Source organism: Ammospiza nelsoni, chromosome 1 (assembly GCF_027579445.1).
Source record: "Ammospiza nelsoni isolate bAmmNel1 chromosome 1, bAmmNel1.pri, whole genome shotgun sequence".
Classification (NCBI taxonomy): Eukaryota; Metazoa; Chordata; class Aves; order Passeriformes; family Passerellidae; genus Ammospiza; species Ammospiza nelsoni.
In genome coordinates, this window is record NC_080633.1 from 19,662,173 (window position 1) to 19,684,806 (window position 22,634).

A 22,634-nucleotide genomic window follows, 5' to 3' on the forward strand; every position below is an offset into this window, starting at 1 on the left:
TGTAAATTTTCAGGTCAATATGCCAGCCACATGTTTTATAAGCATACTTGTATATATAGTTATAACTGTTGTAGTTTAAAAGCAGTATTTTATAGGAACTTCAGCTGTAATCATATGTGCAGAAAAGAAATAGTGAAATAAATCTTCTCTTAACAAGTTATTCATGCCACTTACAAGTAGCCATTTAAAAAGAATTGACCTACTTTGTTTGCTATAAGTAGAATTTTCAAATAGTTGGACCTTATAAAATTTCAGAGTTCTAGAAAGTGACCTATTTACAAAATTGATTTATTTTCCATGCACATTTTGCCTATATGGCACATGACATTATGCTTTGTTCTATTTTTTGAAGTCCAAGATGTTAATAATTTTAGGATACATGGAAAAGGAGAGAAAGTAATGTAATAACAGGGAGTGGGTTTTGGTTTTACAATTTCATTGATTTTTTTCCTGCATAGGAGTGTTCATTTTGAACGTGTAATTTTTCACATGCATTTCCTTTGCTACTTTGGTTCTTTAAATATTCTTTGGAGCAACATAGAGCTGTATTTCCACATGCACTTGAATGCATGCTGGGATAAAGGAATAATTTGATTTTCCACTGAAAAATTTTGTATTCTTTATCCCTTCCCTTTCTGGTATCTCAATACCACCTTCCATTTCTGTTATTCTTTTACAGCAAGGAACAAGCTTAGTTGCATTAGATTTTGAAGCAAGCTTTGGAACTAATGATGCTCAAAATGGAAACAAAACTGCAAAGAATTTACTTTTCTCTAATTTTAATGCCATCGGGGTATAAATAGCAATGTTAGCACTGGTGGGGTTTATCTTGTTGCTTGTCTTTGAACTTCCATCATCTATTTGCTGTGATATTCTTTATTTCTTTCTACCTTTGTAGAAAGAGCAAGCCGTTACAGTAAGCAGTATTTACATTCTACCAGTCTGGGAGATTATAAGTCAGATGGCTCTGACACGAACCCTACCTTTTCTTACTGCAGTGAGGTAACAAGGCCATCTGATGAAGGAGGTACCCTCTATTCCCACCTTTTTTCACTAACAGCACCGTTGCAGTGTGTTGAGACTTCACAGGCCTGCATGAACTCCTTATCCTTGTGTAGTCACAAGTAGAAGTTTTGTAAACTATTGCCTGATTGACAGAGAAAGCAAAGCAAGACTGCACAGTTTCTGTGTGCCATATCATTATATTGTGAATTCTCTTTCACGGTTTTGCTGTTGGCTCCAAAGCCCTGTTAACTCCTATTTACAGTGCTTTAAAGAATGTTGTGTTTTTCAAAATGTACATGAATCTGTTTGTGTTTTTTCTCTTGAATGACACAATGTAACTGAATGAAATACACCTTTAACCTGAAAAAAACACATTTACCTTGGGCTTTTCACTGGGTAAATCAAGTATATCATAGTATTCTAGTGACTAAAGTACTTTTTACTGTATTTAACTATTTGTTGCTCTCTGTTTTTATCTTTAAAAAAAGCCAAGGAATTTTATTGTGTTCTCTCTTTCTCACATAACTAAATTTTCTCATGCTCACCATGGCTTGAGAACCAGGGCTAACATACAGCTGGGAAGTTTATGTAGTCTCTTATGGTTTAACAAGGATTAATATTAGAATACTTTGACAAACCTGCATTCTCAGGTACAAACCCACATTGTGTACTTGTTTGATGCTGTTGATTAGAAGAAAATTTAGGAAAATTATGCATAGGGTCTAGTCATCCTAGTGGTGTTACAGTATGTACTAGACTTGACTGATGAAGTGAAAATATTCTGAATCATTGCATTCTAAGTAGATGTTTTTCAAAAGTAATGATTTCTGCTTCTCAGTTGTGAAAAAATGATACTTTGGAAAGGTTATTCAAAGGGTTGCCTTTTTTTTTTTTTTTTCTTGTAAGAAACCAATTAGTTGCTTACACAACATTAAATTACCCAGGCTTTTGGAAGATTTTAAGGCATCTTAATTGTAGGCTGCACCTGTTTATGTTCTCCCATTCACTGGAGTAATATATTACTGTGTTGGTTGGTACTTATGGAGTCTACCTTTTTATGAGTGCTGTGTAAATACATACAAGAAGCTCTGATTAAGAATGGGTGAGGGAGAAGGTGTTCAGACTGCTGTGCTAACTCTGAACAAAGAAAGAAATACACATATTTGACAGAAATGTACTGCCTTTTATCGTATCTGACTATCATGTTTGGTATTTTAACTATATTCTCAACTCTTTTAATAGATGATAACAATAATACACATTTATGTTTTTTTTTCTCTCCCTGTGATTGTGCAAAGTGGCTTTCACAGTCCAGTGCACATTGTTTGTCTATAGCTGTTCTGATCTTTTCTTTGGAAGTATTCCAAACCATTTCAACATTGCTTTGTCAGCTTGATTCGATTTGATTTTCAACAGATATTTTTTACTACTTGAGAATGGGAGATGGGCTTTATTTTTGTGGTAGTTCTGGCACTAGTAAGCTTGCTTTTTGTGGCTCTATTTGAATCTATTGTTGTGGTGATGTCTTGAATAGATCATTCCCAAGATCAACATATTTTAGCAAGAGGTTGTTTTTCTGTTTTAACCCAGCTGGCTAGCCAGCATTTGAGCACCTGTAGACAGCTCCCATTGCAGGGAAGAAATAAGTGCCACAGCTAAGTAACTGAACATAATCCTAATGATTTACAAGAAAAAGCTATTTCTGTGAAAACACTTAGAGAGAGCTAGCAGAAGATAGCATCTTTGGCCAAAAATGCCAATCTTTTAATCCCATTCAAAAGGTCATTTTGCACATAGCCACAAGACAAGTTTGCCCATTACCCTTATACAATGTCTCTTATACCATAAATACCAAATCTATTTTGGTGAGATTCCATGGCTGTTCCTGGTGGAGTCTGTACTCTTAGATCAGCAGAGTTTCTCATTAGCCATTGTTTTATCTGATGGCATGCCAACATGAAACACAGTTGGAGACGTGTAACCAATTTTACAATCTCTGAGTGTCTCTGGCCTTGTCTCATCATATTTCACATATTCCTACATTGTTCAATTACTACTTTAGTTTAGATATCTTTACTGATATTTGACACATAATTCAAATCTTTGCCTGCCACAGCTGATGGAATTGTTCCTTAACTATCTCCCCCCAACCCTTAGCTGGACCTCTGACTTAATACCAGATGTTAAAGGCTTATTAAGATCTAAATAACTCTCTCTTCTCTTGGGGAATTTCAGTAATAACATCACAGGGAAACTACTAACATTGTTCATTAGAATTACTTCTTTCTATTTTGTTCCCTGGCTGTTATTTTAGATTATGATGTTGAGCTGAACCACCTTCTCTACAAAATCAGTAGATTTTTGCCTGATGTAAGTTCAGAAAACTCTTTGTTAGAGTATTTTAGAGTAATGCAGGTAAAATTGAATGGGAAACAATTGTTAACACTTTTCAGCAAGTTGATGCAGTTCATGGGCTTTCATTTTAATAATTTTTTTGAAATTACTTTTCAATTTTTTATGTCATTTTTTACAGCCTCTTTCTGTGATTGTTTTTCAGGGTTGACTTTAGTACTTCATGGTATCTTTCAGAAGTTTTGCCACACTTAACAGAGGGCATTGTATGAGAGCTTCCCAGTCTGCCTAAATACTTTGTAATTATTTATTGCCTAACAAAGATTATCTTTGTACCTGCAAGCCATTCTGTAGGACTTCACTGAAACACTGGGTGCCACATTTTTGCAAAATTCTCACAGGCAATGAGTAATTATTTTCATCTTGGCTAAAAAGGAATAACTAATGATTTCTCTCCTTTAGTTCTGCTTTGAAAAGTGATGTTGCAACTTCTCAGGCACTGAATCCTTTACTTTTGGAAGGATTTTTCATATTTTTTCCTTCAGAAAGAGTAGTTGAGATATATGGATGTCAGATTTATTTTTGCTTATAAGGACAGACTGGGCAGTTTTTTCTCTACAGAACACTGGGAAAAAGCAGCAAAGTTCTGAAGTTTAGGTCTCTCTTGACAGCATTCTGTTTGAAAAATATCTCAGCTGTTGTGTTTTGGCTTTTATTTAGATTTTTTATAAAGACTTTCCTGTCTGCCCTGCTTTTCCATCAAGCCTTTTACAGTGGTTTTCTCCCATTTCTTTCCACACTCACTCTCTTGTTCCCCCTCCTTCCCTTCGAGTAAAGTTCTGCCCTGTTAGTTTTCATTCAGGCTCCAGGAAAGAATGATTTGGTTCAATAATATGGCTCAACACCTCTGCCAATCTGGCACTGTTTTGGAAGGTTTCTAGTTTAAACCTTCAGGGCTGGTTTCCTCCTCTTTTGCATTTGGCCTTTCCTTTTTATTTATTTTCCTTTGATTTCGTCTTAACATCTAGTTTGTGTGCACACCTTTGTCTAGGCGTGTATCAGCATATTGACATAATGCATAATTTTTTTCCAAACCATAGGTTTGGACTTTTTCAGTATAAGTAACAGTTTATTTTTATTTTAAATTCTGTGTAGTCTGTAGATGGAGAAAAATAAGAGATGATTATCAGTTCGTTTTCAGTTATGGATATATTGTTACTCTGGTGGGGAAGAAAAATGGTTTCTTAGTTATTTTCTGCATCATCACCATATTATCTTACAAGATACATCAAAATCAGTCTGTAGGAAATCAGTTTTACAGTACTCCCAAAAACACATGGAATGTAGGAAACCTCAGTGGATATTAGAACAAAATTTTCAAGGGCCTTTTGTTGTGTTTTAAATATGATTCTGACTCCAGCCAAATATATGAAATTTCAGCAATGTGTGCTATTTTCACTCCTTCAGCCCAAGGTCTTCAGACTCAGTTCACCTGCTGCCACCACAGTAGTGGTGAGAATTAGCATAAAGGACCCTTGATATGAGTTTAAGGTCTTCCTGTCTTCCTGTCTTTATTTTAATGAAAACAGACTGCCAGCAACTCTCAAGTCTCTGTCTTTGCCTGGTTAGTTATCTTTTACTCACACTGGCAATCCAAATACACAGATTTCAATGAAATTCCACTTATTTTGTTATCAGCCTTAAAAGTAACTGGTAGATTGCTATGAGAAAACTGATTTTTTTTCTTAGATACTTGATTGAGATAATATAACAAAAAAGCAACCCAGAGGCGATTGGTGCAAATAACCTCTGAGGAATAAATACAGCAAATGGGCATTGCTGTCAATATGATTCCAAAGTCTATGAAGACTGAAGAAAACATGATGCTGCAGTCTGTTTCCTTAAGTTTTGAAATCTTTATCTAGCTTGGAGTGGAAGTTTAATCAATGAGAAACAGTGAGTCCTTTAATCTCTCTCCCCAGTGGCATGTCCTCATTGTGTGATATGAACCTTCTGAAGAAGAAATGCTCCAGAACAGCTGAGTCTGCTCCCCTCCCTTCCGTCAGACTCCAGGGGTTATCTTCCTCCTTCCCTCACTGGGGCAGGAGCTCATTGCAGAATTGCTGTTTGATCCCTGCAAGGAGAAAACACAGACCTTAGGCGTTGTTGTGTGTCACTGGCAGCAGCCTTGTTCTGTGAACCAGCTCAAGGAGAGGCCTTGCATTCCTCAGCCCAACACTGACAGGTTAAACATTAATTTCAAGGATGTCTCCTTCTCTTCCCCTAGCACACATCAATATCTGTAACTCTGTATGTAAAATGATTGTTCATAGGATTTGCCTGAGGTTTTGACACCCACACGTATATACCACAGAAAATCCTAGAACAAGGAGCTTTGCTGCTTCTTCTGCTCCTGGTTAGTCTGGTCAGAAGACTACAAAATACTCAGATAAATTAGAGAAAATCTCTCTTTATTTTACACATTGGAATTTCATATATTTCCCAGTATGAAGCCAAGGAGTCTTCTTGCATTGGGATAGTGGTCATAACTCTTCTCCTGTGCCAAAAGCTGAACGAAGAGGAAAGAAAACCAGATTTTATTCCCTTCCTTGATCTGTTCTTCCCATGAATTTTTATAAAAAAAACCCTCTGGTTTTGAGGTTGGGAAAAATCACCATTAGTAAAGGACAAGTTGAAGACAAAAAGAAGGAATAATATCTGACTACTGTTTATGTTGGGATAGAGAGATCTGTCTTCCATGTCCAGGTGTCAGGAGTACAGGGCAGGAATCCTTCACTCTTCATATTCATATACACTTGCAAAGCTCTGCCATTCTGGGGAGGTCAAGCAGAATGACACAGCAGTTCTTTTTTATTCTCTGTCAGGGCAGAATTGTTCTTTTTTGCCATGTAGCTGAACTCTGTTTCCATAGTATTCCCCAGAGTCCAGTAATCAAACATGGCATTCAGAGGGAGAGGAATTGTACAGTTCACGGGAAGAACTGCAGGCATTTGTGGGTTTCCTGTCACCTTTCAAGTGTGTCAGCAGGCTGCCCTGCCACAGAAGGCTGAACACATCAAAATGATGCTCTCTGTCTACTCTTGGTACCTCTTAGTGAGGGTCACACTGACACTTCTCTTAGCCACCAGACTCTTACATCTGTTTCTGACTTTTTTGTATTTCAGACTAGATGTACTTTGGTTTTCCTTCTTTAATCAGCCCACAGCAGGTTTGCCACCCTGAAAGCCAACATGTGGGAAAAAAATAGTCTTCCATTCAACAGCATTTTGGTAAAACTGTTTCTCCATCTTGGTAATCAGGTGGTTTTCTGTTCTTAAGTGTGTAATGTACTACAAATGCTTGCAGTCAAATAATGAATAACTTACCCACAAACTTCTGTGATATTTTTGAACTTAACCAAATAGGTCTACTCTGTGTATTACAGACACAGTGCATGTATATATTTGTAATCTCTCTGGTGCCACAAATTTTTTTAGCATGAAGAGTTTTCTTTGTTAGAGAGCTTGCTCTCCAGAACCAGTGAACCCTGGTCTTCCATGCTCAAATATATTTTTACAGAAATTATATTTTTTCCCTTATAAAGGTTTGCTGTAACCACATTGTACCCCAAAAGGACATGGTTTTTCAGGCAGCAAGCAGAGCTCTCTCCCTTCTGGAAATTGCATCTTTATTTTGAAGGAGGTGTGTTTTGCTGTTTCAGCTTCTGCCTCCTGTTTTGCAGTGACTCCTAATATTCAAAGGGCATTTTTTTCCTGATTTAAAATAATGTCATTACAGTAAGAGGAGTTCTTGAAAACAGTGGGAGGCTTATTTGTGTTAAAAACCTTCTCACCTCTAGATTTGAGGTAAGAAGGAAACGTAAAGACAAAATTAGCTGTAAGAATTTAGATTTCATTTAGAAACAGGTTGGGTATGTCCCAATGTGCTAATTTCTGTGTGTTTAGATGATAAGGGGATTTCTGCTTAATATATAATTTTGTCTCTGAATAATCCATTTAAGCCTTTTAAGCCATGTAAGTATAGGAATCCAGAAAGACATTGGGACTACATTTATGTACTATCTTGTGCATTATCAGTTTTCTGTCCTAGTCTGGACTATTGGACTATAATGTTCTCTGCTGAGTGCTTTGTTAACACAGAACATGAGAGGAATTAGTCTAGAAAATGATATTTCATTCTTTTCCACCACAAAGAGGTATTAGGTATCTGTAAAACCTGATTTTTTTTTTAACATAAAGCTTGAAAATTCAAGAGATTGCTTAGTTAAATTTTGATTAATGTCTGGTTTAGAGTGCTGGGAATAAAACTAAGTGTTTTATGCTGGTTGTAATACATTAAGATAGAAGTCATTGATTCATCTGAAAGCACATTTTCATTCAGTATGTGTTCACTGAGGATGAGTTAATGTTCCAGGGAGAGCTTTACATTTCATACTTCCAAAATATTTTTGCTTAGGTTCCTTATGCTTATCTTTAATCCCCATGCTTCTCTCCCACACTCTTGGCATCTGGCAGCATCAAAAGACAATCCCCACACATCCTGATGGAGGAGAATCCAGAAGAAATCCCATCTTCAATTTCTGTAGTGTAGCAGCAGTTCAGGGGATCCTTTTGTTTGTTCTGCCAGCTGTCTGAGTTTGATGTTCCCTTTTCCATTAAACAGTTGGTGAGCAGAAAGTGGAAAGGAAGTTTCCAAGTGACTCAGCAGTTGGAAGTGTTGATGGCTCCCTTGGAAGGAGTAGTTTCAGTTGTTCAGTGTGGCTCCCTAGAGCAGCTTTTGATAGACTTCAGAGAATATTATATCCAGTAGACAATAAATATAATTAGTAAAATTGTGTCCAGTGACATACATATCCTGGTTAATGCTATGCTTCAATTGTTCAGATTGGTTATACCCACTATGCAAATAAATCTATGCACAGAAATCAAGGCACAGCTTCTGTGAGAAGAACTTACAGGCTTCTCTCTCTAATGCACAAGGGCAACAGTAGATGTTCAGTAAATGTAAGAGAGTTTGAATCATAGTTGAAGGCATGTGATGTAACCTTCATTTTACTAAATCTTTCCTTTTGTGAGGAAGCCTAGAGCAAAGCTGTCCCTATTCACAATTTAAGTAGGAATTGCAGCTTCCTGTGGTACACCATGGCCCCAATAGGACTGAAGGCTGCCTTGGGCTGGCTGTAAGACATTTTGTGCCTTCATAAATAAAATACTGTGGTTTGGTGTGTGAAGAGAGAGAAGAGGCAGATTGTTGTCTCAGCTGAGACATGCTGCAGCTCAGGGTGAATGTTGAGCACCAGGGTTTGTTTGTGACACGGAATCCTGGCTGCTGTTCACGTTCCAAGCAGGATGCCCTGTGATTTGGTTGTGCCCCAACACAGAACCAGTGGGCGAATGGAGGCTGTGTCCAGGGCTGTGGCATGGCAGCTGCTAATAGACACACAGGCTGAACTCTTTGGACTGCACAGCTACCACTGAAAAAAATGCCAAACTAATATTTGTAGTGGTGTCTGAAAAAAAATGGTCTTTTATATTTGAACTGCTAGAAAAATTCCTATGACAAAATATAAAATCTATACCCTATTAGCAATTTTTTTTCCTCAGGTTCCAATAGAGTATTTAATGTATGTAATTGCTTTTTTGAGGAAAATGAGTGAATTAAACACCTAGAAAAGATTTTGTGGTTGAATATCAAAGCAATTTTTTGTCAGTACATTTAACTGGTTTAGAATATTCTATGTTCATCACAATAACCCTAAAATTACATTTTTAGATTCAAAACTCGGAACACATAGGACTTTAGTTTTAGGGTTAGAAGCCAAATAGTTTAAGTAATTTTCTCTTTTACTGTAGAGAAATTAAGTAATTTTTCTCTTTTACTACTGTGCTGTACTAAAAATTTGTCAGTGGAATCTGGAAGGGGGATAAATGGTTTGTATTTTAGGTGAAATAAATTTTAAGAGAAGTAGATGGTTGTAGCTGGCCGTAAAGTTCTAAATAGTCAGATATAGAATTCATACAACATTTAAAATCCCCAAAACAACTGTTCAAAGAGGTTGGATGAAGATAATAATTAATATAATTCATTCTAAATTGTAATTTATATTGTGTTCACTTTCATTTTGTGCTGTTTTTTAGCAAAACTGACAAAAACATGAATATGAATAAACACTACAAACAGCCTTTTCCTATATTTTTAAAGGCTGATAATGCTTAGAAATATTTTACTGAATTTTCTGGGAGATCATTTAACACCCTATTTTATAATAAACACCTTTACTTTTATTTGAAATAAATTTGTTTGAAGGGGCTACTATGGAATTACATTTAACAAATAATTCTTTTGAGTTTTTATGGTCTTGCAGTCCTTAATGGCCTTTCCAAAAGCAGTCTGGGGAAGCTGATGCCATTTTCAGAACATCAAAATTTTCTGCTCTGCCAGAACAGGGCTGGCTTTTGCTTTTTGCAGGCCCCCTACCACCTCACTGATCCAGAGTCAGACACAGGCAGGGGCTCTATGGCTTGTTTGAGATTTGGCTTCTTCTCCTCCCCTGCTGCCAGAGCACTAAATTATGTGTAGTTGATACTTTACAGCTCTGTGATGCTTTACTATGACAGTAATGTGTTAATGATAACAAAAGCTTTTGAGCTATTACTCAGTATCCTCCAATTCCTGTACCTCAATAAAAATGGTGCTCTAAGCAGTATCCACAGTCTCTTTCTGGCAAAAATATTCCCTGTGTTATTGTCTTTTTATGATGAGGATGGATGTTCTGTTGACTGTCCTCTTTCTTTTAATGTTGACTGTAGAAAATAGAACATCCTGGGTTCCTTTCATTTTTCTCTAGACTGTGATATTTGGTAATTGCTTGCAGACAAGGCCTTCTGGAGACTATGCTAGCCTGGGCTTTTAAAAAATATATTGTTATTTTGCAGTTACTGTGAAGAGGAATGAAAGCCATACTCCTTTTTTTTTAAAGGAAAAAATAGTCCATGAGAGACTGACTTTTGAAATACAGAGATTTAGACACCTCAGAGAGGCCAGAATGGAACTTTGAAAGTAATTTACCATGAAAAAGAATATAATGGAATTGATGGATCCATCAGTCCTCAAAATGTGAAGAATTGGGAAGGTCTGAATCACCAGACACATAGACCATGATGTACTAGAGAGACAGTTTCTGTCTGTTCTTCCACTGTCCTAGCTCTTATTTCTCAAATTCCCTCTTCATCTCCTATTGGGTTTATGATGGACTTATAAAACAAAGACCAATGTAACTATTATTAGTGATATTGCTTGTTCATACAAATCAAGAACTTTGGACTGAAATATGAGATAGTCCCTGCCTAAAAGGAAACTTCAAATAAAACACAGGATTCCAGTGTCACATGAGCACACTAGACATTTTTTTGTCGTTCCTTTCAAAATGTCTTAGTTTTCTCTGACACATGCTTAACAGCTATGTGAGATCTTCCATTTTGGTTTCATTCTAAATCAAATTTTAATTTCTTATATTGAAATTGTTCTCCAGAGTTATAATTGCATAATTCTGCATTTCCCATAATAATCTACTTCAGCTTACATGGTGCATACAGTATAGTTAGTCTTAATTATTGCTAGCTGATAAAATGGTGTTCTGGAATAATGATTCTTTAAACAATCTTTGTCTAATCATGACACTAATGAAGTTTAGTTTAAAATACATCATTTGATAAACTGTAGTATGTCAGTAAGTAGTCACGAGAGTAGAGATATTTTGATTTTTGCATGAAGAATAATTAATGATATTTTAAACACATGATCATCATAATTTTGTTGGCCTCCTCTCCATCTTTTTTTAAAGTATTTGAAGATTGCACAGTTTATTTCTTATATCTTTAGAATTTAGGTTATGGAAACTTCCTAAGCTGTAACATTCTGAATTTGCCACTGAATCCAAGTAGTTCAGACCTTCAATTCTAATGAGGTCAGTGAGCATGGCAGATATTTATTAACACCCTCTCTGAATTAGGCCATACTTTGAGGTTGTTATTTCAACAACCTAATTATATCTGGCTTTGATATTCCAATTTACTAACTATTACTGACTCCTGTAATGGATAGCAGGCTGACAAACTGCTGCTCCTGACAGAACCACTGAGAGCAGCCAGCCTGGTAGCTCAGACATCCATGAAAGCAAGCTAACTGACCAGTAAAGGGCAAGGAAAAGAGGAGAAAAAAACCAAAAGAAATGAAGAGAAAGTTACTTTTACAAGAAAAAATGCCAAGATGCCTTACTATGGTGTTTTCTACTGTTCTAAAAACAGCATTTTTCTGTATCAGGTCTCATCATCTTCAGTCTTCAGGTTAGTGCTTTTTATATTGCTTACACAGTCTGAACTATTCCCAGTAAATTTGACTGTGCTGTGCTATTCTTTCTGATTAGAAAAAAACCCCTCTGTAATAGATAAGCTGGGAATTTTTCAATGCTCATTAGAAGATAGTAGTTTAAAAGGCAAACTTTTATATAGGAAGGGTTACATGTGACTAATGTCTCAATGCCAAAAGAACCACATTTTTCAATTTGAGATTTTTATGGTTGAAGCTTGAAATTTTTAAAACAAGGAATCCAGCTTTGTGTTAAAATATATTTAATTTTGAAGAGCCACATTAACTGTAATGATTGAAAATTATAGATATTTTGATATGATTGGCAAAAAAAAGTTTCTTTACCCAATTTTTAACATTTCTTTTTACATGAACCTCTGGGATTATTTTCAAGTTTTCCTCCTATTTGGGGACAGGAGCATTCTTGGCAATAAGATCTGCACTGTAAAATTATTACTGAGGTTTTCCTTATGTTGTATCTGTCTAACATTCTTCTACTCTTCTGTTTGTTTTCTCCACTTCTGCTTTTTTACTGTATTCTTTAGAGACCATCTCCTTGCTCAGTACCATGGGGCTGCTGCAGAGTTCTGTACCTCATATCAACCTCCCTGGGCAATCCTTGCACACTCATTGAAGTATTTTAAGTTCTCTGACACATGTTTTTACTGTCAAGTAAACAGCTCTTGCTGGCTGCTTTAGGCTTAATATTTTCTAAACTTCTGCTATGACTTTTTAAAAGTACTATGGAGGCGTAGGATGCAAGTAATTTGCAAGTATCTGAGCAGTGTCTGCCACATGTGAGCACATAGGAGCGCCTACATTATTTGGGGTGCTTTGTTTGGAGCTGGGTGCTGGGACATCTGGAGGGAAGCATCTGTGAGAGGCTCAGCTCCTTTGTGGTTTTAATTCAGAGGCAGCTTGCACAAAAGAGAGGTGCTTAGGGGGACATAACTTGCAACAGCTGAGCTGATCTAGCTGTTTGTTTCTATCTGCTGTCCATGGCCTTGGGTCCTGCCTCTGTCCTTGCTCTATATTTGATCTGATCCTGGCTGAGCTTACCAAGCCAGCAGAAGAACAACCTGGATGAGAGGAAGGAAGGGGCAGTAGAAGTGTTAGGCTGTCTCACTCAGCCCATGGGGAACCAGCCTCAGATATGCAGTGGGCACCAGGGGTGGACTGCCTGTGACCTCCTTGAGAGTCGTGAGTCCCCTAATGACTCCTGCCAAATTCATCTGAAACTCCTAACTTCAGCAGAGAATGCTGTTCAGCACATCATCTTTAAAAGTCTGCTAAAAACTCAGCTGTCATGACAGTCAAGTTACTTTTCTGCCCTTTGTGCCTCTTTAACATTTTACCCTCATCACATGGAACCTTCCTTACTTGTTGCCAAAGTGTCAAGATTCTTGTTTCTGATTGGCCTGTGATATGGGCCTTCTTTACATCTCTTACTAAATTCTTGGCTGGCAGCAATTATGTTCCATTTATGCTGCTGTTTATGCTTGGGCAGGATGTGAACTTCTGCAGAATTAATGTGTTAACTTCCTTCAAATCTCTCCTGAAAACTGTTTCTCAAGTTGCTTATATGACTAATGCAGTGCTGGGCTGAACTCATCTCAAGAGCATGGGAAATAAAGAGGAGAAGTTAGAGGGTTTGTGGTTGCTCAAAGAGATGTATTAAAATCTGCATCCCAAAATAAAAATTGACAGGACAAGGCCTGAAGAAACTCAACCTATCTGAAAACTTGGCCCTGATTTTAAATGGGGACAGACAATATTATTTCTAGAGGCTTCTTTGAGAAAAACATTCACTTTAAATATTTCAGTGATGGTGTACAGCAGCCAACATCTGGGGAAATTGATAGAAAACAAAAAAATTATCTAGCCAGAATTTGTAATCAAAGAAACCTCTTTAACACTTTCTGGAGAAGGCTTTAAAAGGTGTCAGTTGTTATTATCCACCAGGTTTAAGAGAGCAGTAACAGTTCTGTCTCCTGTATTTCCTAAGATTGTATTTCCTTGGCCAGGTATTACACTGGGAAGTGTCAAAGGGGCTGTGCAGTTCAGACACGGTGACCTGTGCTCGTAGACAGCACATGGGGTGACCTGAATCCCCAGAAATGCCCTGTAGGCCTGCATCTCCCCACGTGTGATTGCATCACTCTAAACTATCTTCTATTGCCTGGGACACAGCTGAGGATTTCTAAGGGAAGAGCAAAAGAAGGAAGGAACTTAAAGCTATGGGGAAGGCTTTCTAAAGAAAGTCCTTGAAGCCTGTGCCAAATTTAGCAACCTGTGGAAAATGCAGCAGTAGCAAGGCAAAAAAAAGGGGAAGGATTACCGTATATGTGGATGAACATGATTCCCATAAGCAGTTTGATCTGTTTTGGGAGAGCTCGTTGTAATGGCAGTAACCCAGAGATGTATGATGATGCTGTATTCTGGCTCTTTCGTGGTGCTCAGAAAGCCTACAGCTTTTTACCTGATGTATTGCAGACACTAGAATTAAGCACATAGTAATTCAAATCTTTATTTTTACTTTGTGTTCTCTCATGTTATGATTACAGAATGTTGCAATATTCTTTGTGAGTTGTCTGAAGTCTTAGGAGTGAAACTGAGAATTCTGATAATAATCAGAATAGGAAGGATTCCATTAAATCCTTAGAAGTGTATGATGTGTGTGAGAGTAAATGGAGTGATTATTTTGCACGTGGTTCAGTAACTGGCATGTGTTGCAGTAAATGGCAAAAGTGCAGTAGTTGCCACTAAGGATATAAGGATATTTTGTTTTACCATGGATCATCAAGGTTCTGCTGTGCCAAAGAATGGAAGAGAGTTTAAGTATGGTATTGATAAAATGTATCTCAGAACCTAACTTTTAACTGAGTTTTCTTTTTAGCATAACATTTCTTTTTAAGCTCATAGTTATACAAGCCTCTCTTAAGCATTCCTTTTCTGTTCTTACAGTTGGACGTTTTTCTTTCCCAGTTCTTTCAGAGCATTTCCTGATCAGTGCACACTCTGCAGACCCTGTTGTCTGCAGCAGTGAGTTGATACTTGCTATCATTTTTTCAGCTGCTTCTTTTTTCTTGGAGGCTTCCTCTCTGTTTATCTTACATAATGTTCATTCATTTTTCTTGCTCTTTTCTCTGGGGAAGCCTGTAAAGATATAGTAAGAGATATATGATAAATTTATTTAAGTAGATAATTTAAAATGAATATCTGGTTTGCTTGGTAAGTTGGACAAGAAAAAAAAAAAGTAAGTTTTGATAAATCAGAATGCATCTGGTAAAGTCTTAATGCAACAACAAAAAAAATCCACCTGTACTTCTGGGAGCAATGGTCAGCCCTCAGCTCCATCACCAATAAATCTGGCTTCAGTTAAATGAATTTCATGTTCCACCACTGTGTTTTATTGTTCCCTTAGGTTGGCTAAAACCATTGCTTTTGCTGCTGCTGCAATCAATGATGCTGTAGAACTTTATACTTCAGACTGAGCCAGAAGATTGCAGTTAACTATGTGTGATGATGATGAAAAAAATCAAACTCTTTTTCTGCATCATTTAATCTCACCTTGAATTATCTGTATGTCACCAGTTCAGACATTATCTCTTCACTATTCTGCTTATTTATATGATTCCCAAATAGTCTTCCAAATAGACCATCCTCTTAAAGTTTCTTCAGTATTTTTTGTTAAAAGTTGTTAGAAAATAATGATTGTTTTCAAAGTTTTTTGCAGAATACTATAGTATTCTTTTAATGGAAAAAAACTCCAGTCCACATGGAATTATTCAAGCGTCTTCAACACTAGTATGTGCTGATATTTATGCTCACATATATGACACCTAAATAAATGACTAAAAGATAATTAGCAAAGCTAATCCTTCTTTTTGTTTGTATAACATCTTTTTATAATACTACAATTCCTATTGCTTCCCAAAATTTCTCATGCTTTGGAAGAAATGCTTTATTTTTGTGGATTTACGTTTTCCATCATTGCAGGTAAAGTATCAAACAGCTTTGTTGAGTCAGTTTGCCAGAATTCTCTCAGCTTGTGAGAGACTGATTGCTAAAGAGGAAAGCACATTTCAGACCTGCAGCTGTCACTGGTCACAGAGGCAGGAGCTGTGGGTTATCCTCCCCAAAATAAGCCAGTTGACTTGGAGGCTGCAATGAAGCTGACCATCAGTACGCTTGCTGCCTTAACGCTGACAAGGGATGATTGAGAGGAAACAAGAAAGATCTCTTTTGGGGGGAAAGAATCAAGAACAAAAGGTTCCTACCAGCCCCTGCTTCTCTTGGGATGAAGGGTGTCTGACCCTGCCAGGGACCAGGGAAGAGCTGCCAGCCCTTTGTTTTTGCAGGGCAGGCTTGCTGCTGGCTGATCAGTGGCCAGTGTTGGCTGAAGGTACTCCTGTTGCTAAGTTATTCTATTCTAGCAATAGAAGTAATTTGCTGCTGGTGTGAGGTGGTGAGACTCCATTGGCTTTGACAAACTGGCCTACAGTTCATGCTGGTGGTGAATTAGACAAAATGTATTCATTCCAGCTCGATCGCAGAACCTTTGATTAAATTATGTTTTTCTCTATTTTCTCACGAAGGGCCACATCTGCTCATGTGGAAATAGCTTGTAACAACATTGAAACATAAATTATTTGATGAACTACTTAGGGCTATTCACTTAATGCATGATAATTCTGTGAACATGTTAATGAGTGGTAATTCTCTGATGATTGAACTGCTTGAAAATGTCTTCCTACTTATATGTCATTAGAATGAACTTGGCCCTTCTAAAACATCCATTATTCATCGTGTTCCAGTGTTGCATCTGACTGCATATCACTTTAATTTCCCTCATTTAACAAAACAATCTATTCATTACAATAGTTAGAAGCATGTTTTCTAAATCAGAAAAACCCTAGTTAATGTATAGTGTTAGTTATCTTTACAAGTACAGTAGAGCAAAGTGTAGCATCCCAAATTGTAATTACACACTTAGTGCATTTGAATATGCTAACTGAAACTAAATGGAAGTTTTAAGAAGAACCTTTGTTGAAATCAATAATTTTGTTAGCTGGAGAAGCAGGATTGGTAAAACAACTTGCTGAAAGCACAAGGTTGACTTTTCATTCTGAAACAGTTCAGCAAAAATTTTCTCAGTAATCCCCTTTTCACATGCATTTCTTGTCCTGACAACTCAAGAAGAAGAGAATTATGGAGTAATAGTAGTGCAAATATGAATACTTATCATAAATATATATTTTTATTGGGTTTTCCTGCTTTTCCCATGTATTTTTTCATTTTACAAGTTCTGGATCCTTTCACACATTGTGAACCCCATTAAATCATATGTTAAATTTGCTGCTTTTTGAATCTGGGAGTGATGGCTGCTGCAGAAGTGGTTCTTACTTCCCAACAAACTCAAGAGATCTATCCTAGGAAGTGCTGGACAGCTGAATGACTCCATGTTTGAAGACTTTTTAATCATGTGCTGCATAAACTCTCTCTCCTTTAACCAAAAGACAGCTTTTGGAAGAGGAGACAGATAGATTATCAGCTAAAAAGACCACTTGAAAAGTATCAGGAGAAATGCATTTGTTTTCAGTGTAGCTAAATGAATTCCCCATCGAGCTAGTAAAATTCTGGCAAAAAACCAGGGGAGATGGGCTAATAACCTCCATACAAACCAGAAATCTTTATTCTCTGAGAGCCTGAGTCTTGTAAAATGTGCACAAATATGTGGTGACTAAACTTTAATCTTTCTATTTTGAAAACCCCTTCAGTATTTTTAATTTTGCTTTTAAAATACTTTTTGGCCTTGCTAGGAAAATAGTCACTTATGCTGGGCTTATTTCTCACAGTTTTTTGATCAACCATGTTTTTGACACATTTTATTTCAGTGGGTTGCTATAGTAAGATATTTGGGCAGATGTGGGAATTTTATGAATGCTTTTCTAGTAAGCAATAGTTAGGAATCTCTATTGGTTGTGTTCATGATTTCAGCAGTTCTTGGTACAATAGAAGTTAATATATTATTCATTAGCATACAGAATTGTTAAAACATGAATAAAATATGTGTTAAAGAAATTGAGCAAATAAAACCACCTGAATAAGGTGGACTTTGAAATGTATAAGTAGCATTGATCTCTCTGTATTGGACTAAGAATGTTGATGGAATCAGAATAAACTAAAAAACTCAACTGTGGGCTCACTTCTTGAAATTTTTGCCTCTTCCTGTGAATCACAATCATTCTTTGTTCATAGCCTAATAAATAAGAATGAGTTTGCAATGAGTTAAGAATCAATTACAGTGAATTTCTAGTGAACCATTTCAAAACTGTATTAGCTTTTTCATCATTCGTTCCCTAAAGATGGCAGCTTATGGGACATATATTTAGTGCCTCATCTATGTTGGTACCAAAATTGAGTTAGTGGTGTCTTAAACTTTCGTAAACCTTTCAATGATTAACTTCTAATAGTACGTTAAACTTTTCCTTCCAACTAACCATGATGGTGTTTGTGGATATATTGCTATAGCTTTGGCTGCATTTCTGTGTAAATCAACCTTTAAAAAGCCTTATGTTCTTTATGAAAATAATTCTGAACTGTTTTGTATGGCGGAATTAATGCTGTTAACAGTGAAAATAGTCTACCATTTCTACAAAATGTTAGCTAAGGGCTGTTTTCAAATATTAATTAATGTGTGTGTATTTTTTTAATGCAGCCCCTGTTCTCCCTGGGGCATATCAACAAAGCCAGACTCAAGGATATGGATACATGCACCAGACCAGTATGTCATCCATGAGGTCCATGCATTCACAGCCTCATTCAGCAAGTCTGGTGAGTACTGAATTTAAAGGAGAATTTTGTTTGATAAGCACCATCATCAGCTATTGTGATATCTCTTAAATATGACAGAATTGAACTCCCAGAGTTCTACAGTTGACCTATTTTGACTGTCTTCATCATAAATGTAACTGGTAGTCCTCATGTATTAAAAAGATTCAAGTGACTATGGGCAGTGGTAAGAACTATATCAGAACACATTTTAAAAAAGGTATGATATTCGGAGAGCAGAGAAACAACAGAATTCTTTACCTACTTGCCTACTTAAAACAAATCGTAGATGCTTGGACAGTGTTTCACAGGCTGAATTTTGATGTTATGCTCTGCGATGAATTCTTCCTCCTAGCACTGGATGAAACGCAGTGATCTCTTAAGATCACCCTGTTGGTTTAAATCAGTTTCACTTTTTTTGACTTGCTGATTTTGTGCTAGCAGGCTTTGTGCCTACCTGTATTACTTCTGCTTGTGTAGAGCTCGCTCAGACTCCAGATTGCTGTGCCCTTTCTAATTGCACACGGCAGTCGTGCAGCGACTCGTGTAAGATCCAAATTGAGTTACGCAGGTCGGCAACCGAGAAAAAGCTTTACCATGAAACTGTGGCTGTCTCATGAACTTCTCAACTGTGGTGGATGGGAATGTAGAGCTGGAGAGAATATTTCACTTTACAAAGTAACTGGTCATGGAGGGAGAGCTGAATGGTATTCAGCTGGGATTTTTAGGAAATGAAGCTTCTTTTTTTAAACTCCCTATATAAAAATTTCAGTTTTAATGGTTATCATATTTTTAAAATCATATCAGTGCCTAGAGATTTCCTAGCTGCCTAGAGATCCAGCCACCTTTTACCTTAAAATATTCTCTTTTTGAATTTTAAACTATTTTGAATACCTCTGTCACCTGTTTTAGAGATGAATAAATATTTAATTATGAATGAAACTTAGAGCTTGCTGAGCTGGAAAAAACCTGTTTTCAAGATTAGATTAAACTTGTGTTTTTTTGTAAAACTGAAACTCCATGACATTTTATATTGTAAAGGTCACGACTTTCTGTGTGGTGTGAGTAGTTTCAGGTTTGTCAGATTCTCAGCTGTCTGGGGCTGAGGGGGCTAACTTGCTGGAAAGTCTGGGATCCAGATACCTCCATCACTGAGTGAGCCAATAACCTGAGAAACTCTTTGGACACCTGCATGACAGCTGAGAGACAGCTGATAGTGGAATCAGCCATTAATTTCCAAGGATATTACAAGGCACTTTGGGAGTTGGTTGATTTCCAAAAGAGACAAAATCCAAAAAGTGGGCAACCCAGAAGCCTGGGCTTTGCCAGCAGATTTGCTGTCATTGGGGAGCAAAGCAAACAGCCCTCAAATCCAGCAGGCAGAAAATGGAGATGCCTGCAAATCTCAGAATGCACTTACCAGCCTTTGCAGCTTTGTGGGCAGAGAGATGAACACTATTTCCTAATACCTCTGTGTCCCTGTGACTTACCTGACAGGCTGTCAAAACAGTGTCATTTCAGTCATCTTGAAATCATCATTTGCCTCTTCTTCCAGAGTTAGGAATGTGAAGGCAATAGGGAAAGGAAGGAAGTGATGTTAAAGGACTTTAAAAGTAAGATTGACTTATTTCAACAGATTTATTTTCCCTGTTGTGAAACTGTTTTCACTTGACATCCATGTAAGTGATAATATTTTGTCATGGGAAAAAAATGAAAACAGCAAGCACCATGATTTAAACTCATTTTGGTGTTGTTAAAGACTGAGTAGATTTCCCTTTAGAAAATAAATCCCAAGCATTTCCAGAGAGAGGAAATCAAGGACTGCTGGCCTGGTGCTGACTGCTAACCTGCCAGTCTGGTGAGGAAGACAGAATGTGATCTTGTCACCCTGGGGTGATGATTCTGCTCCAAAAGAGGCATCTCAGATGCAGTTAGAAATCTGCCAGGCTCCCTTGTCTTCCCATCTTAGGACCAGGATATTTTTATTAGCCTGTGCAGCTTATCCAGGTGCATTGCAAATGTTGCACTCAGCTATTGGGACAACACAGAGTGGTCTCAGAGTGTGCCTGGGGGAAATCCCTGGCTGGGGATGTATTTGAATGTAGCAGACTGAAGGCTGATGACTCTCTTGGAGTGCTTTCAAAATGAGGTGTGGGCATGCTGTGGGAGATCTGACGAGCCTACAGGATGTTTAGGTGTGTTGCTTTCAGCTGCCTGTTCAGTTCTGGGCTTGGAGCAGTACTGCCAGAGGTGCAGTGTTGTCTGGCTTATGACAGAGGGAGGAAAGATGAGAAGAAAGTGCCAGGGGAAGGAGACTGGAGGAAAGGAATCCTTGAATAGTGACCTCAAAACCTGAGCAGCTTTTGAGGCTTAGCTAAAAGCAGTGAAGTTGCTCAAGTAAATCATCAGTGCCTGAGTTTTGCCAAGACATCTCTAGGGCAGAAGTGATTAAGATCCCATGGCTTATATCAGGATGGAGAAGATTGCAGAGTTAGCTGCTCTAGAACATTTGCACCTTTCAACTGAGTTGTTGTATTATCAAATCTGTCCCAAAAATGCATAAGTTCATTTTATAATCATGTTCACTAGTCTCCTTTACTAAGAAACATAATTTTTCTAATTTCTAAATTTTAAAAATCTGTTTTATTTAATTTTGAGCTGTTTTGTATTAGGCATGATCCTAACATAATCTTTGGATAGTTATTTTTTTTGTCCAAATAAATTGCATTATTTTCTGATTCTTAACTTGTCCTTGCTTTCTGTGAGCAGTTCTGCATAATGGGGTGAATTAAATTGTTCCTCAGGGCACAAAGTATTTTATAACAGAAAGCCCTGAAGGCTTATTTTCCTATTTGGAAAATAATGGGGTGTTCACCCACTGTTTGATATCCAAGAGTGGTAGGAAAACAAAACCTATGCTTCAAGTTGGCTTTCCTTGATGGCTGCTGTGTGTGACGGATGCTGCAGCAGTTACTGCTCCTAGCATGGAGCCAACCACAGAACAAGTATGAATTGGGGTGAAGTGGAAATACACATCTGTCAGCCCAGAACAGGCTGGGGAGCTGAGAATATATTATTTTGATTTCAGTTCTTTATATGGACGAGACATATTGCTCTGTCTAAGCAGTTTGATAGAGACCTCTGAGGAAGTGGAAGATAAGTGAGTTTTGACTCTTTTCAGGAACTCCAAACTTACACCCTCTTGTAACTTAGTACCCGCTAAACTCACTACTGACTGAGGAATACTGAGGAATAGTTCACTGAAATGCATTTTAAAATCCCTGCTTTGAGTCCTTTAGGCATTGTAATTCTCGATTATATAGCCCAGACTACACTCTGCAGTGATAATTAGGCATTAAATGCTAACAGGATTATTATGGAGATTTCTCCTGACAGCCATTTAGCACCTAATTAAGTGTTAAGGCCATAAATTTAGGTTTCTCAGCAGCATTTAGGGCCCTAATAAATTCTTTTAAAGTTTGAAATTGTGGGCTTGTCTTCACAACTGTGCATCACTGGTGATGTAGTCAAGCTGCCTTTTAGGAGACAGCAGCAATATGTCCTTTGCCATGGTGCTCCAAGGAAGAGTGAGCATCCTTCTGAGTGAGCAAAACCTCTCTATTTTTGAGCAAAAACCTCTCAATTTTTCCAATTTTTTTGTTAGTTTAATAAAACATTTAATCTCTTCACCAGTCTTTTCCCATTTAAGGGAGACCTAGAAGATGGCTCTAGGCAAAATCCATTTACTGCCTTATACCAGATATAGACTTGCTACCTTTTTTCTTAAATTGACCCTCTTCTGAAATAAATTGTTTAAAGGGCTAACTGCTGCTGAATTTGTTGTAATAGCATATTTTTCACTGCTTTTTAAGAGTTAGTTTCAAGGCTCAGCAGTGAGATCAGTTGAAATAGTTTGAAAAAATAAGATTCTGAAAGGCAGAGAGCCTTTGATGGCTAGTTGTCTACTTTATGGATATTTAAGGATTTTTGGTGATGATAGGAGCCAAGAAATTATTTACTGTCATGTAGTGCATTAAAAATGATCCTTTATTGAA

At 37.3% G+C, this 22,634-nt stretch overlaps 1 protein-coding gene across 4 annotated transcripts in view; it reads left to right on the forward strand.

The window, feature by feature from the left end:
* The window catches only part of NEBL (nebulette), a 245,696-nt gene that overhangs the window by 216,586 nt on the left and 6,476 nt on the right, over positions 1-22,634 (forward strand). For 2 of the 4 annotated variants that reach the window (XM_059489460.1, XM_059489448.1), the window contains 2 exons: positions 899-1,027; positions 18,467-18,582. In XM_059489460.1, coding sequence (XP_059345443.1) covers positions 899-1,027; positions 18,467-18,582 — 245 coding nt within the window. The remainder of the gene's footprint in view (positions 1-898; positions 1,028-18,466; positions 18,583-22,634) is intronic. The other 2 variants (XM_059489464.1, XM_059489453.1) reach the window with 1 other exon arrangement.